General features: G+C 42.5%; 2 protein-coding genes across 3 annotated transcripts in view; both read right to left on the minus strand.

Moving 5' to 3' along the window:
- LOC135319532 (serpin B4-like) overlaps positions 1-17,236 on the minus strand; it is a 44,568-nt gene that overhangs the window by 18,405 nt on the left and 8,927 nt on the right. The window contains exon 1 of one of the 2 annotated variants that reach the window (XM_064480418.1): positions 9,520-9,541. The exons of the other annotated variant lie outside the window; for it this stretch is intronic. The gene's annotated coding sequence lies outside the window, so the exon portion shown is untranslated. Of the gene's footprint in view, positions 1-9,519; positions 9,542-17,236 lie in introns of those variants that run through there. 2 annotated transcript variants of the gene reach the window in all.
- LOC116151485 (serpin B3-like) lies at positions 1,825-9,582 on the minus strand. Its single transcript, XM_064480420.1, has 8 exons — positions 9,520-9,582; positions 8,716-8,908; positions 8,051-8,107; positions 6,671-6,793; positions 6,240-6,357; positions 4,678-4,820; positions 4,230-4,385; positions 1,825-2,654 (listed from the first exon to the last, which is right to left on the minus strand). The coding sequence occupies exons 2-8, from the start codon at positions 8,881-8,883 to the stop codon at positions 2,244-2,246; spliced, it is 1,176 nt and encodes a 391-aa protein (XP_064336490.1). The 5' UTR covers positions 8,884-8,908; positions 9,520-9,582; the 3' UTR covers positions 1,825-2,243.

Raw genomic sequence — 17,236 nt, forward strand, 5'->3', positions numbered from 1 at the left:
ATTATTAAGTGAGATAAAATGGAAGTATACCTAATGCACCTTGAAAATTGTTTTCCTAAATTGGGGGCTATCTTCAAAACAGCTTTAATTCCGAAGCGCTTCCCTACACCAGAAATAATTCTGAGGCAATACCTACTATGTGTGCTTTCTTCAAATCTCCTCCTCTATCTCATTCTTTATCAAATTTATTGAGGTACAATTTACATAAAATAAAATCCACAGGTTATAACACTGCAGTTTGATGACTGTTGACAAATGCAAACCACTGTGACCATCATCCAATCAAGTTGTAGAGAATTCATCACACTAAGGAATTTTCCTTGGAGTTTTGAACAATCAATTTCTTCCCGAAGTCCAGCCTCGGGAACCGCCAAGCAGCTTTCTGTCACCACATGTTCGTTTTGCTTGTTCAGGGCACCATATAGCTGGAATCACAGGACGTGTGCTCTCTCTGTCCAGTTCCTGTTTCGCACAGCAGTGTTGCAATTTCATCCATGTTTCTGCAGGATCAGTAGTTTGTTCTTTTTACCACCAAGTGCCCCCCTTTAGTTTGCATTACAGCTCACCTGCTGACACAAACTCGAGTTTTTCCCAGCTTTCGACAGTCACAAATAAGGCATCAATGAACATTTTCATACAGTCCTTTTGTGACATGTGTATTCAGAGCTCTAGTGTAAAATCAAGGTGTGGAATTACTGGATCCATTGGTAAGTGTACCTTTAATTTTATAAGAAAGTATCGATGCATGTCTCTTTGTACACTGGAGGAACACTTTGTCTACAAGTGCGTTGCTCAGCCATAGAGATTTAAAGATTTCTGGAGTGACATCACCTAAACTGCCACGGAGGAGACCCCAGCCTCCATTCCCCCTCAGAGAGCAACAATTAGACAGCTGTCCTTGATCAAAAACAGCTCACAAAAAGGAGATGGTAACGTTGTGATGTAATTGAGGCCTTAGCTAAAGCTATGGCGGGATCATTTTGCAGTAACTAAGTGTATCAAATCAATACGTTGTACGCTTTAATGAGAGTTGTGGTTGATCCACATTCTCTCCACAGAGAGTATGACCCGTCTTTTAATTTCAACTTTGGTCAATCCAATGGGAATGAGGTGCTATCCTGTGGGGTGGTACTTTGTATGCACTTAAGCATTGTATTCCTTGTGAAACTTCTATTATCTTTATTTGTACTTTTTAGGAATAGAATGTATTTCTTTTTATTACTTTCCATTAACACATAGCTTTATTGATGTATGATTGATATGGAATTTGTTCTACCTAATTCATGTGTACGAATGAGTTTTGAGATGAGTCTACATCTATGAAACCATCACCCCAATCTATGTCATTAACGTATCTCTCAACTCCAAAAGATTCTTCCTGTCCTTTCTTAAAAAGCTATGTTCTAGAAAATAAAAACTGGCAATACTTGACGTTTATATCTTGATGTACTTCAGGGTCCTATCTTGGTCCTGCTTTCTTCACACTTTCTTCTCTTCCAGTGTGATGCCATCCTTGCCTTTAGCTACAATGACCATGTTTCTTTCAGTAACTCTAATCATATCATCAGACTCACATCTTTAGAGATTAAGTTTATACCCAGTGTCTGAGTTCTAGACTCATGTTTAAGCTCTGGACACGGGTTACAGAGCCATTCATGTTCTGGTACTAGCTTCCCTCTTCTGGGTCATCATGCTGTATTACCTTTGGATTTTTAAAAACACAAACAAGTATTTCTAAATAATCTTTTCTATATGTGGTGGGCACTTGCACTTTGTTGAAAAGATAAAAAGAGGAAAAGCAACAAATGATATGAATAAGTCATTGTTTTATTGATAATGTATTTCATAAAACCAAAAGGTTAGGTCACATAAGTGTTCCATATCCCACCAAAATTCAAATACATGTGCCTGTCTAGGTGAACAGATTTGAATAGTAGCTATAATTTTCTAAAACAGCAGATATGATATTTCAAACTTAGATGAAGATAAAGTATTGAAATACACTTGTATCACATTTTGGAGATTTTGTCGGAAGCAAATTATCATGGGGAAATAAAGTAGGCCAACATGTGATTGTAGAAAGAGAGAGACAGACAGACATGCTATTTCAATGGTTAGATTCTTAGTGATGACCGTGAGGTTGGAAAGGGAAACACATCAAGGAGAACCTGTTGCTTCCAGCAATCAGTGTATCAGAAGGACTCTGTGCATGTGCCCCTAGGGCCGTGCAAGGGTAATCACAGCTAAGGGGAAGAGACTCTGCCCAAGAAGAGGATGCTGTTGGTCTTGTTGTGTCTGATGAAGAACAGGAAAGGGTGATCACAGTGGAAACGTTCATAACGTGGTATTGATGTTATTATTATACCTGTACTGATGCCTGTGGCCGCTGCGGCCTCCGTGCCCTCCTCATTCACCTCCACAAAGGACTTATGCACGGCTTTAGACACCACCAGCCTGTGTTTCCCGGTCATGCCCGAGAGGTCTGCATCCCGTGAACTGAAGGCGTCCACCACCCCCAGGGCTACCAGCATGCCCTCGAGGTCATAGCTCTCTTCCACTTTGAACCGAGGTAAGTGTAAATCCACTTGACTCTTCCACATATTCTGCGAGCTCGTCCACTCCAATAATTTCTCAGCAGTGAGTTTATCTTCTAGCTGTAATGATGGAAAACAAGGACATGGAGCCCAGCTTAACACTGGATTGTAACGTGTGGGGAACCTTTATCTTAACAGTAAGTGTAAATACAAGAGATTCAAATGATTAGATTTAATCCGAGGAGTCAAAAGGAAGAGAGTCCTGAATATATATTATATAATTAAGTAAATGTACTTGTATAGTCATGACATCACTATTTTTTAGCTATATATGTACACAAAATTATACTAGTATATATAAATACCTTTAAAATGTATATATGTATAGATTTCTATACACATACATATATGCAACAACAGAATCATTAAATAAGATTACTTTGTAAAAGATGAACTGTTCAATTCTCACGCTCCGTATGTGTGGCACGCCTCATTTTCAAAGTCTTCTCTTGTTAATGTCTTTTCCTTCATAAATTTTTACATTGTGCATCATAGCATACATCCTACTTCTATTCTTTTCCCTTGCTTGACTTATTCGTAAACTTTTCCCATAGAGATATATATTTCTGTAATCAAGTTTAAGTTGTTGCATAATACTACCATTAAATTGATACTCAGTGTATCTATCTTTATTTAAAGAACATCTGTGTGAATATACCTTCACTGCGTGTCAATCCCTAAGCTAAACTACTGGTAACACAAACGTGTACCATTGTTCCTTGTTTAAAATTTTTCATTATTTTGAACCACTTCTGTCCAAAAGCGTTTGTCTCATTTAGACTTGTTGCCATAGGCTAAAATCCCAGAACTGGGGTTCCCGGGGTCCCGGATAATGGGGACCGCAGAGCTGGAGAAAGAGTACTCTGATGTTTGTTCACGTTTATTGCCACAGGACTTGCCCCGAGGACTTCCGGTTGCCAGTGTCACTCCGTACACACTCTGAGTGTGGCAAGCTCACTGCCACGTCAGCGTCAGCAGCAGCTATAATAGTGATGGCAGACCACTATGTACAGAATGTCCGTTCATGTCAGATAGTGTTTTGGGTATTTTTACATATTAACTGTATTAAAGCAACGCTAAGAACAAAATTCTATAGTTCCTCCTTTTTCAAACACTCCAAGCAATGAAGGTCAGCATGGCTTCTGAGCTCCTAGGGACAGAATACTTCCACACGGAAATGTGGGCATGAAGATAAATCTATTGGCCCACAGTCTACAAAACCACTGATTTCATATGCACTATGTAAACTTGCCTGTTTTAATTTCTTTCTTTTGTTTGCCAGTGAACTGGCAAATACCTCCATGTGTCTCCTATATCTGAGTGTTAATTTTCTTGTCTTCCAATGAGTGGACTGGAATATGCTGCAGGTTGTTAGGGTTGCAAAATAGGAAGATGAAGAGCTAGGTATATAGTTTTGTGAACTGACATTCCATAGGTTCATCAGAATATTAATGCAACCTGTGATGGACAGATTTTCTATGTATTCTGCCTACCAGACTGTGATTCTTGAGAAATTTGTTTGTTCTGTGCTGGATCTCTGCCAGCCAGCACCACCAATGTATGAACAGCTTATTTTGTTTGCATTGCTAGGAATCGAAGCAACAGTGGGAAGACTTGGGAGGTGCACGGCTTTACCTTCTGTAGACCATCTACTTCATTGGGCAGCAGCAGCATCATGCTTAGCTCCGCGCCTTTGTATGGTATTTCCAGGATCTTGACTTGCATGTCCTCCAGGGAGGTGAAATTGAAGGTGTTCATTTCTTTCATCATCTGCACAGATTTGCTTCTATCCTGCGAGAAATTAATGTGGCAAACAAATGGCAAATGAGCACAAGTCAGAAAAAGGGATAATATTTTTGAGATACCAAACTCATCCTACTTCTACGGGATGATCTGGGGAATCTGTAAGTTAGACAAGAGTTTCTTCAAAGATTCCCAAGTAAAGAAAGAAAGAAAAAGAGAAGAAAATAGAACCTTGACACATTCTATTTTCTACTGCAGTTGCCCATTAATCACTATGTATTTGAATTTCACATTCCTCGTGGAGTTAGGTTACATTATGTAAGTAAAGTATAGACAATACCTTGTTCAGCCAAAATTTTTCCTCCACCGTGTTTTCTTCCTTAAATTTCCGGTGCCACTGCCCTTTGAAATAGATTGCGTTCACCAGTACCAGAGCAGTGGAGCTGTCAAGAGAATCTTTGGGAAATAGATCCTTGATTTTTTCTGCAAAGAAAGAAAATGGAAGGTCTTCATGAAGGCACACGAGGTTTTTCTTGAAGATCTTTTGAAAGTTACAACTGATCATTAAAACATTCTCACAAGTCACCATATTAGGGACACCATGCCCAATAGTTCCAAAAGTGAACGTTCTCTCCTGGCACCGGGTTGACGGAGTTACCCTCGTGGAGACCCCTTCTTATGACTGGGAAGGCGTTCAGTTCTGGTGACATGAGTCATCTCACACCGAATACAGATGAACCGATTTCAGCTGATCTTTCCAAGTGTCAATTTCCTCCCTCTCTCATTGTATCCTTCCCTCCCGGTGCCCTCAACACCTGCTTTCCTCTCTTCTTTCCTCTGAATTTGTTCTATTCTTCCTTTCTTAACAACTCTTTCTTTACTTCCTTCCTTCCTTTCTTCCTTCCTTCATTCCTTTCTTTCTCTCTTTTTCTTTATTTCTTTCTCTCTCTTCCTTCCTTTCTTTTCTTTTCTTTTCTTTCTTTCGTTTCTTTCCTTCTTTCCTTCCTTCCTTCCTTCATTTATTTCTTTCCTTCTTTCCTTCTTTCTTTCCTTCCTTTCTTGTTTCTTTCTTTCTTTCTTTCTTTCTTTCTTTCTTTCTTTCTTTCTTTCTTTCTTTCTTTCTTTCTTTCTTTCTTTCTTTCTTTCTTTCTTTCTTTCTTTCTTTCCTTCCTTCCTTCCTTCCTTCCTTCCTTCCTTCCTTCCTTCCTTCCTTCCTTCATTTTTTCCTTTCTTCCTTTCTCCTCCCCCCATCTTCCCACATTTCACTCACTACTCAGAGGAAATAGGCCTGAATGCTCTTCAGGATGAATGAAATGAACCCTAAACCAGTCCTTGGGGTGTCTTCCAATTATTTATCCACTTTGAAATGCTATAGCTTTGACCTATAATTAGGATGGGAGAAAGGACGTGGTTCAGAGGATGGAGAGATTGTCCATCCATTGCCTTGGTTGGGGAGATGGCTGTGACCATCCCTGCAGGACGTGGGCACGGAGAACAGGCCAGGCAGCTCCGCTGCATGTGACAAGAAGGATGGTTTAGAGGATGAGGGAATCCTTTTAATATTTTCTCCTCATGATCATAATCCAGAAGTTAACGTACTAACGAAATAGGTGTGAAATTAAACGAAGTTTGAGCAGAGACCTGAGATCCACAAAGACATTTCACCCCCAGACTCCAGCTGTGTTTCCAGGAGCTGGTGCTGGGATCCCTCCTGGGTCCCCTTGTTTCTGTCCACATTTACTACGACCATCCCACCATCTGCACGTCCTCCTTGATCCTCTGCAGTTTCGCCTCACCCCTCTCCTGGCACCCAGTGCAGTGTCCAGCATGGCGGGGGGGGGGGGGTCACACACCCCGGGGACTCAAAAGTGATTCTTAGTGAGTGAACCTGTCATAATGTACCATTAGTTTGTCTTTCCACCCAGGAATTAATCATCTTTCGACTTTCTTCTGGAGCATTCGCAAAATCAGCAGATTCCACACTGGCTAGGTATAACGTCGTCACATTATCCATGTATTCCTTTGACATGGGAAGGAAGAAAGGAGGAATTCAGAGTAATTCGTGAGTAACTTTGTAAGCATCCCCAAATTAAATTATGCTCAGTCATGACCAGAGAGAGGACGTGGGACCATCCCAACCCCACTTCACTGGTGGGTGGTCAGGCTCTGGGACAACCCGAGGGTGGGTTGTGGTGTGGGAGCCCGATGTCCCTGGGGTAAATGCTCACTGGGGGGGTCAGCCAGGCTCACCTGCCTCTCCTTCCCCATTTGTAGACCGGGGGGGCCGAGGACCAGGATGCAGATGAAAGGTGTGGGCAGCCAGGGAAACTAACCTGAAGGAAAGGAAACTCCTTTCTGCCATAGAGCCTGTTGGCGACGTTCAGCTCATAGGCGTCGGTGGGTTTGTTTAATTCAGTCAGAAGCTTTTGAAAGTGATGATTTTCTGGATTTTCAACCTTCAAACATCAAAACGAGAGCTCATCAGATTCTCTCTTGATGTAAATCCTAAACCCACGTAAGTCTGTTGGATCTGTTTCTAAAGCACTGTATCCCCACCGATGACATTTGTTGTTATTCCCTGGTATTCGGTGTATTTTATCTGAAATATCCTTCAAATCCTTACACTCAGTCTTCCTGGAAATGCCTCCTGCTCTAACATACTCCAAACATGTCTCGTTTGAAGCAGAGATGCAGCACCATTCCACTGCTGGCTGTGCCTTCATCGTCTCATGGTTAGATTTCGCTTCCCAGTAAACATAAGCTCCTTGAAGGCTAGAACCGCACTGCATGTCTCACAGCCATCAAGGGAATGAGAACGTCAAAGTGCAAGCTATTCTCTGTTACGACAGGAAGCCCCGTTCCACTGCTTGCTGGGACGCCCTTGTGAGACCTGCGCACTGTGCTCGATGGCTCATCACTCACAACGGTCAGGCTCCCAGTGCAGGAGCCGTGTGTGCTGGGTAACGTGCCAGTGGGCTGACACTGCTGTCTCGAAGCCTTTAGCCCAATGCCCCTGAAAACAAGAGCCCTCTGAGAGTTCCAAAAGTTGTCCAAGGGGACAGAGTGTAGCAAAGCGAATTATGCACCTCAGGCCTGTCTGAACCCGGAACCGTCCACTTGCTCGCTGAGGGCTTTGGACTGTTCGGTCTATAATCATAACCCTCAGTCAATGTTTGTCCAAAATATATGTGGATGTGTGCTTATTGCTCTGACTCTAATGTATGAGTTAATTAAAATTACATCATTTTAGCCACATTATTCTGATTATGGTAATGATTCTGATTCTGTAAATGGAATACATAACACGTGTCAGGGTTTCCATCGTCCAGGCGCTGTTGCCGTGGTTTGCATGTATTTGCGTGTACTGCAGCAGACCTGTTACTGCCCCTAGTTAATTGGGATGAGGACTCGATGACTCAGAGCAGTTGTATTTTGCCTCTTCCCTCTTTGTGAACAGCTTTTGTGAGAAGGAATTTGCAGGTAACTTCGGGCTCCAGAGCCCATGATCTTAAGCAGATGCTAATCTCCTTTTCGGAAGACAAATGTATAAAATAAATACGTAATATAAAATGAGACACAACTCTCTCCACTCTATGTTGCTTAAGATTTTCCCTAAAAATGGACTTTTCTCCGTTTATCTGAAATTCCCAGTCTAACGTGCGACCGTCTCGGATGTGTGATCTCCCTCCAGGCCCAAGTGCCCTGGGACTCACGGGATCCGCTGTGGCTCCTCCTGTTGGGTTCTCTGCGACCTTATTAAAGTGAAGGGCCTGCAGGAGACAAGAAGTGGGACAAAGAAATTGTATAGATCTTTACATCAAGGAAAGAAATAAAAGCACGGAAGGGTGGAAGGAAAAAAAGAAGGCAAAAAGGTAGAAACTTTGCAAGAAAACAAACAAAAGCCCCAAACCAAAGCAAAAAAAAAAAACAAAAAAAAAAACAAAAACAAAAACAAAGATTTAAGAACAAAGTAAAGCAAAGTGTAAGCATTTTGCTCCTTGACGACACAGCAAGCGGGTTAATCATCAGCCGCTTCAAAGAATCCTGATTCATTTTCACTCACTTCAGAGGGAGCACATAAAGCTGTCTCCCATGGAGTTTAGTCAATGTGTCACTTCTAGCTAAACTCTTCCCCTCAGGTTGGGAGGCAGTTGTAGGAGTTCATGTGGGTCCCAGAGTAGGTCTGGGCTCAGGGAAGCAGAGGGGGCCAGGCACTGGGGGAGACGTGTGTCCCCCACCACCCCGGGCCCACCCAGTCACGTGGCTGCTTGCCGCTCTCTGTGCGAGCCCTGCGGACTGCCAGATCTGTGACCATCTGAAGACACGACAACAGAGGGACCAGTGCCAACTGTTGCACGTAAAGGAAGCTGCCACCTACCTTCTGAAGTTGTGCGGCAGTGTTTCCTCGGGACCCTAAGTAAAGCATGCCAAAGGCTGACATGATGCTGAGGGGGGAGTAGAAGATATTCTTCCCGGTTGAGCTCTGTCTGATCTGTTGGTACAGATCGACTGCGAAGTGGCTGATTGGTCCACTGAGAGAATCCATGGTGTCTTGACGCTGTCTGGAGCTCCTGGAAAAGCATCCGTCATTTTATAATGACTTTACTGAAGGGAAGGTTAGTCTGTAATACAATTTTCTTAAAAGAAATGCCTTTTATGTAGGTTGTAGGTTTCTGGCAAGTAACATTTTTCTTCTTTGGACTTTCAAATCCATTTTAACACACATGTAAATATTTCATCATTAGAAGCCTATCGAAATTACTATTTAAAAGAAAACTTTTGTGTAAAAGAAATAGTGTATCTTTTTATCTTTGTGTCTTTGCTGACTATACTAAGACTGGGTAGAAAACGCTTTACAACAGATCCCAAGAAAAAGGCTGATGTGGCAACATCCATCCTTCTACTGGGAGGAAACTCTCTGCTTTTTTCTCAAAGGATCTGTGGGGGCCAGACATCCTATCCCCCCATCCCATGTGCTCCCAAAGGAGTATTTGTTCTTTTTTGGAAATAAACAAATTACCTACAGATTAAATCAGATGAAAAAGGCTTTTTCCTATTGCCCTGGCAGAGTAGGTAAAGTACAATCAGACAAAATGAAACAGACCAATGAGACGACGCACATCATTGTTATCACTTTCAGCAGAGCTCCGTGCAGTGAAGCAGCGCTGCTGGCAGCCCTTACCTGTGATCCTGGAGGAGGCAGAGGTCGGCCGGGAGCCTGTCGGCGTCTGCGCGGTGAGCGGTGAGATGGGAATATATAGCTCCCTCTTGCACCTCCCACTGCCCAGAGCAGCTGCAATTTCCAGTAAATCAACCTTTGGTTTCTTCACCAGGCTAACCATCAGCTTCCTGAGTCACCTCCACCTTCCTGAGGTTAATTCTCTGTGAGTAAAGACAAGAGTATTTTTTTAATCCTGGATTTCCTTTTCAGCAGTAGAAGAAATTGGGACCTGCAATCATTGGCTCATAAGAACTGCATGTAGCTGCCTTTCTATTACCAATGAGAATATAGTTAACTCCAACGCCCTCCCATGATCCGAGCCACTACCCACAACTAGAAAGAACCCTTAAAATTCTTTCTTCTCTTACACATTGAATGTCTTTACGGTCAGTTCAAACACAAACAATTAAAAAGCTTATATTTTGTAGTTTAGTCTCTGAAAGGGCTTTCTCACAGAGCGAGTTCCTTCGGATTTACTGTTTGTAACCAAAAAATAGCTTGAATTACAGCATAAGAGATGTTGACGAGGTGTCCCTGCGATAGAAGGAGAACAGGCGTCATCTGCCTTCCCTTAGCGGCTGGACCTTGGCAGTGGTCCTCCTGGTCGTGCCTCTTGCAGCCAAGCCCAGTGTGGCCTGATTTCTGAGGTCAGTGGGAGGTTCGTTTCCTTGCAGCGTTAACATGTTCTCGGTGAGACGAATAATGGATGCCAACAGGGGCCAATCCGGTGGCAGTATTCTCATTTTTTGTAAAAAGAGGAAGAGAAAAATAAATTCCTTGAGCTGCAGAATCACGACATGTCTTGGTCAGCCTGCCCCTGAGCACACTGGCTTCAGGTTCTTGGTCTGGACAGCAGCGTCTAATGCCTGAGAGAAAAAGGAGGAAAAAGCGTTCTCTGAATGCCATGGTTACATGTCACCATTGGAGCCTCAGTCTCTCCATGTGTCTGACTTCCCATCGCAGAAGCACATTGAGAACTGTTCCATTTCACTGCGTGGGGATATGTCTTCACCCCTTTCCCTCTTCAGCACCTCCCTTTGTTTTCCCCATTTCACAGATGACAGAAATGAGGCACAAAGTGGCTGAACCAAAGCCCAGGTTTCTCTGGGTCGTGAACTGCACAGGCGAGCTGTCCAGGCAGGTAGTTGGCTCCGGAGCTGCATGTGTATCCACCCCCCACACTACGGTAGACACACTGTGGGCTTCAAATGTCACATCTCTGTGTGTTTAAATGGAAACTGTCTGTCTCCTCTGCACTCTCCAAAGGGACAATGTCCTCCCACAAACTCTGAAGACAGGAGTGAGTCAACTTGAAAGCCCCAAAACTCTCCTCTGGGGACCCCGTAGCCCCTAGAAGGGAAAACTGGGCATTCAGACAGACACTCTTTTAGGGCTCCGGCCACAGGCAAACAGGGCCAGTGAGAGGCGGACAGAACTGGGGTGATTTCCTTATACATATGCTTTAGTTTCCCAGGTGCACACCTGAGTGCGAGATCTCTGGCTCACGCGGCAGGTCTGTGTGGATGTAGAGGGGCTGCCAGTTTGGTTCCCACCACAGCTGCTCCGTTTTACGTTCCCAACAGAATGTGATGGAGGAACGTGTGTTTCGTGTTGTGATTCTCTGCACGTCGCCTCCACTTCCTACTGGCGACACCTGCCACGATCAGAGCCTGTCTCAGCACACCACGTATTCGCAGGAAGATTCACCCGCCAAAGGCCCTGAAGCACAGGGGATGGAGACGGGGGGGAACAGGTGGAACGGGGACTTGAGTTTCTAACACGTAAAGATTATTCTGCCTGCCCCCCCAGCCCCCAGCCCTGCTACTCTTAGGTCTCCTCTGTCAATCTGTGTGTAGTGAGCCTTGAATTCTCCTGTAGGTAAAAGATTCCTGAGTTGAGACTGGGTGGGGGTGAGGGGGGATGTAGACTCCTGTAGTTTTCATGAAGAAGTGAATCTAAAAAATAGAAGAAAATGAAAAGAAAATGATCCAGAATGAAAAATTACGAACATGAGGTATAGGAGCTTCTAGACAAGATTGTATCACAGGCCACAGAGAGAGTTGTGGTTCCTGGAGAAGGAGCGGGAGGGGTCTCTTTGGGCTGAAAGATAAAGAGACCTGATCCCAGGAGGACAGAAGCAAGAAGCTCAGCCTGGAGCTCGGGGGGAGGAACAGGGGCACAAAGTAGGATAGACTGGCCTTCGAAGGAACTTTCAGCTAAGGTTGAATTGTGAAAAGAAACTTCTAAGATTCGTCATGCAGAAGTTGGCTCTGAGGAAAAGGGACTAATTGGTAATGAGCAGACGTTTGGTTTAATTTAAAGAGATCTTGAGATAGTTCAAATAAGAAGCCATGGCATAGGTTTCTGTTTTCCCCAGTCTCTGACGATGGCTTCTGGCATGTAATGGACAGGAATATGACATTCTAATGTCATACTGTGTCAGAAGACTCAGCAGTTCTCAGAAGATTTTGCAAACGAATAATTTCCAACTCATGTCTTTGGGAATTTTCTAAATATGCACCATCATCCCTGGTTCTCGGAATCCAGGAACCCAATAAAACTCAAGAGCAAGTCACACCTTCAGGAACTATCGTGCTCGTTCTAATAGATTGATAGATTAGTTAACACATATCTTCTCGGGTTTCCTGGCCCTTTCTTCCTCGCGAAGGGGTGAATGTCTGTCAGTATTGTTAAGCTGCACATCCTAGGAGGCATGTCATTTCCTCTTTGTTTGCAAGTACGTGGTTGTGCTTGTGTATAGGGAAGCTGCTTAGTGCAGAAGATCCTCCAAGCATCCAGCAGTCGAGTATCTTCTGTAAATTCCCTACAGATGCAGATACAGGCGTGGACCTGTCCACGGTGAAAAGTATCAGAACGGGGTTAATAAGCTGTGCTTTAATTTTCACAGAGGAGATCCAACTCCAGTAATCTGTTAAAAGACACTACTTAGGGAACTGGTGGGTTTATGAAGGCAGAATGAGACAGAGTCATATAACCTCCACCCCTCGCCTGATTCCCACGCCTCCGATACCACCCAGACAGTCACCCTTCTCTGCTTTCAATCAAATACGGTGCTGTTCCTCGGTGATATTTTGCAACTCCCTCCCTGTTTGATCCTGCCTTTCCTGTTCTGCTGCCCAGAAAAACCAATGCAGGCTTCCCCTTCTCCTGGAAGTGTCCCTCTTCCACGTTGCTTTAGCTGAAATATGGATTTTCTCTACGATTGCAGGTCCCTGATCTTGCAGAGGCAGCTCCTTTCTCCCCCATGTCCGTACCCTGAAGCCCGGGTACGTGGTCTTCTATTTCGTACATTCCTGCTGCCTTTTGTAGCCATTGTTGTTTCCCTGTCCGAAAGCCCTGCTTCAAGTTTCTGGCCAATCAGGTAATTCACCATGTGCCCACCTACCTACCATGTTGGATGTTACTCCTTAATGTTCACTAAGGAATTTGTTGCCCCTCCGCCCTTTATGGGTTTCCGCTCCAACCTAACTGCTTCCGAACTGGAGGACCGCACATCTTTCACTGTGTAGGCAACAATTGAACTCATTCTTATTCCATTTTACGTCTCCTTTCCAGTTGAATCTCCTCCCTTTAGAAAAAAACCCTTAAAAATATTAGACCCATGACCTTTAATATCTATTTGAATATATTGTTTATATAGAGGCAATATTAATTATTGTTGATTTTGCTATGGAGTATTAATGGAGATGGAATGTTCTAGAGAGATAAACCAATTTGGTTACATGGGATGTGGGTGTGCTGTGGATTTTATTTTCCTTCTCCGGTTTCTCCCTTTACCCCCTCAACTCCAGTGGCCCCAGGAGGCAGAGATGTAGGGAGACATAATCAGGGTGCTTGTCCTCTGGGGACATAGCATTTGGTCAGTGGGAGGCAGCAAGGGAAGATCCCCAGCTGGGTGAGGTCAGGGAGCTTGTCACTCGATTTCCTTTCAGCTAGGTTGTCAAGGGATGGCTGCCTTTCCCAAGTGTGTGATTGCTGGATCATTTGGTAGGTCTATTTTGAGTCTTTTGAGGAAGAGGTGTATGAAATGTTCAGAGCAATATGATCTTGGAAACTAAGAATATTTCATATATTACATTTATATTTTCATTTGTTAGAAGGCTGACAAAGTTATCAATAAAAGACTTTAGAATACAAAATTAGGATAAAATTCTTTGGAGAAAGTGGAATGGAAATGTCATTTCCATGGAAGAAGGAATGATGTAAAACATTTGAAAGGTAAGTGGGCTGTCATGTGTTTTGAAAGTATTCCATTGCATGTATTTGGTAGTGTGTAGAATAGTTTTATTTAAAATAGCAACACTCATAATAGGATAGGAATTATATCCTTTCTAACGATTTACATTATGGACAAAATGTGCAGCTGTCAAGTAAAAACTGTGGGAGGTTTGAAGGGGAAGTTCTGAGTAGTTCTTGAGCAAAGGGTTTGGCCATCACTGTTGCAGGGTCCAGATCCACACATGGCGTTGCTGTGTGCTGCCAGGTGCTCCCCTTTGTGGCCACACCACTAGGGACACCGTGTGCAGGGACTGCAACAGCAACTCAGCAGGACGAGACCTCCCGGGGACAAAAGAGAATTTTGGTGTTTCCTCTTTAAACAAGCAGAAGGCTGATGACTCCCCTCTTCATCCCAACTTGGGAAACACCCTGCGGTTCTTAACATTATTGAGTGGTGGGATCCCCGGAGAGAGAATGATGTTTCGTAGACGGGATTGTGAATGGACTATATTTCATCTGATCGTGAAAAGGATTATGGTCTCATTTTTTCTTCACTAAAAACTCATGCCTGCTTCCGGAAAAGAGAAGCCCTGGGCTACGTGGATTCACTGGTGAATTCCACCAGATATGTTTAAAAGTGAACACCATTCCTTCTCATACTCTACCGATAAATTGAAGAGGAGGGAGCACTTCCCAAGTTATTTTCTGAGGGCAACACTACCCTGAAATCGAAGCTAGACAGACAGTATTTAAAAAAAAAACTGCAAACAAGTATCTTTTATGAATACAAGTCAAAACCTAAATGTAAGAGCTAAAACTCCAAAATTCTTAGAGGAATGCATGATAGAAAAATAGGACATAGGATTTGTTAATGTATTCTTTGATATGCCACCCAAATACAGGCAACAAAAAAGAAACTGGAAAACTTGGACATCATCAACATTTAAAATTATTATGCATCGTAAGGAACCGTCTAGAGAGTGTAAAACAACTCAAAAACTTTTCCAATCATATATTTAATAAACGTCTAATATTCGCAATACTTCAACAACTCCTTCAACTCAAAAACAACAACAAAAACAAAAAACCCAATTGAAAATTTGCAAAGTATCGGATAGACATTTTTCGAAAGAAGATATGGAAATGTCCACAACAGAAGCTCACAGTGTGGCAAGGACGTGACGATCATGGAACACTTGTGAATTGCTTGTGGGAATGGTGCAACTATTCTGGGAACCAGTTTGAGGAACCACAATACTGGTGACAGCCACACAACAATGTATGTACTTAATGCCACTTGACTGTTGGGTTAGAAATGGTTAAAGTGGTAAAATTCATTTTATGCTATTTTGACACACACACACGTGCACACATACGGGGCATGATTTCTGATTTAAGCTATTCTCCCGACAGTGTTTCCCAATCTTTCTATTATCTTGAGTCAGCTCCTTTTTGCATTTCCCTCAAAGCTTCTGTAAACTTGCTTTCCTTTCTTAAATTCTCTATTCATCCCATAGCCTGATCATTTTCACTTGGTGTCTTTTCTTCGTGTTTCATTAAAGAAAAACGAATATTATTTTGGAAATTCTTCATCTTCCCATCATCCTCTAAACTTCAGACTTTTGTGCCCTGTAACCTGTAACTCTTCCTTCTCTCTTTGTATTACCACCTCCATTTCGTCAGAAACAGCAATTACACACCTTTCCTGAATGAACCTCTGTGTCTCGGATGGGGCCCCTCCTGGTGTCAACACATTGACATTCCCTCTCATTCTTAAGCAAGCAAGGTCAGTCTCTCCAGCCACTCCCTGTATATAAACTTCTTTTCTCCTTCAAGTTTTTGAGCGACTAGACTCCATGTTTCTCCTTCTTCACCCTCTGGAATGTGGCTTCTTTCTCAATATTTTAATGGCTCAGTTTCTGCTTAAGTTCAATATATACTTTCTGAAGTCCTAATCCAGTAGACATTTCCAGCATTCACTTGTGTTCAGAAGATTCTTCCTGTGTGTCCTGTAGACTCTAGGAGCCCCCAAACCACAAGATCACAACCAGTTTCATGAAAACAATAAGACAATATTTGACTTTCCCACTGTGTATAGTGAGAATCAAGGTTCTACTCCCAAAGCATACTAGTGTATCGATTCTCCACTCCCACCCCCGACACCAACACACAATTGTCACTTTTGAGTTATTGTCTTTTATGAATAGTAAACATTTTGAATTGAAGATTTATTCAGTCACTGCCTTTGAGTACACACCATTTAAAATTAACTGAGATGAATGCAATATTACTCAGCTATAAAAAAATGCAATAATTCTCTTTGTAGCAACATGGACGGACGTAGAGTTTATCATATATCAAACTAAGTGAAGTAATTCTCACAAAGAAAGACAAATATCATGATATGACTTGTATGAGGAATTTTTACAAAATGATACAAATTCTATTTACACATGAAAACCAAACTCATGGATGTAGAAAACAAATCATGTTTACCAAAAGGGAAAGGGTGGGGATGAGATAGAGTAGGAGTTTGCGATGAACTGATACACACTATTATATATAAACAAGATAAGCAACAAGGCCCTACTGTGTAGTACAGGGAACTATGTTCAATTTCTTAGAATAATATATAATGGAAAAGAATCTGAAAAGAAAACAGTGTATTTGCATGTGTATGTATAACTGAATATCTCTTTGCTGTACACCTGAAACTAACATTGGAAATCAACTACACCTCAATAAAAAAACTTTAAAAAATTTTTTTAAATAAAAGAAAATGAAGTGAGGTAAAATGGAAGTATACCTAATGCACCTGGAAGATTATTTTCCTAAATAGGGGGTTTTCTTAAAAACAGATTTAATTATGAAGTGCTTCCATACACCAGACATTCTTCTGAGGCAATACCTACTATGTGTGCTTTGTTCAAATCTCCTCCTCTATCTCATTCTTCATCAAATTTATTGAGGTACAATTTACATAAAATAAAATCCACACGTTATAAGACTGCAGTGTGATGACTGTTGACAAATGCAAACCACTGTGACTATCATTCAATTAAGTTGTAGAGCATTCATCTCACTCAGACATTTTCCTTGGAGTTTTGAACAATCAGTTTCTTCCCCAAGTCCAGCCTTGGGAACCGCCAAGCAGCTTTCTGTCACCACACGTTCGTTTTGCTTGTTCAGGAAATCATATAAGTGGAATTACAGGACGTGTGCTCTCTCTGTCCAGTTCCTGTTTCGCACAGCACAGTGTTGGGCTTTTACCCATGTTTCTGCAGGATCAGTAGTTTCTTCTTTTTACCACCAAGTGCTCCCCTTTTGTTTGCATTACAGCTCACCAGCTGATACAGCCTTGAGTTTTTCCCAGCTTTCGACCGTTACAGATAAGGCTTCAATGAAGATATTCATACAATCCTTTTGTGACATGTGTATT

This window comes from Camelus dromedarius, chromosome 28, assembly GCF_036321535.1.
Source record: "Camelus dromedarius isolate mCamDro1 chromosome 28, mCamDro1.pat, whole genome shotgun sequence".
Classification (NCBI taxonomy): Eukaryota; Metazoa; Chordata; class Mammalia; order Artiodactyla; family Camelidae; genus Camelus; species Camelus dromedarius.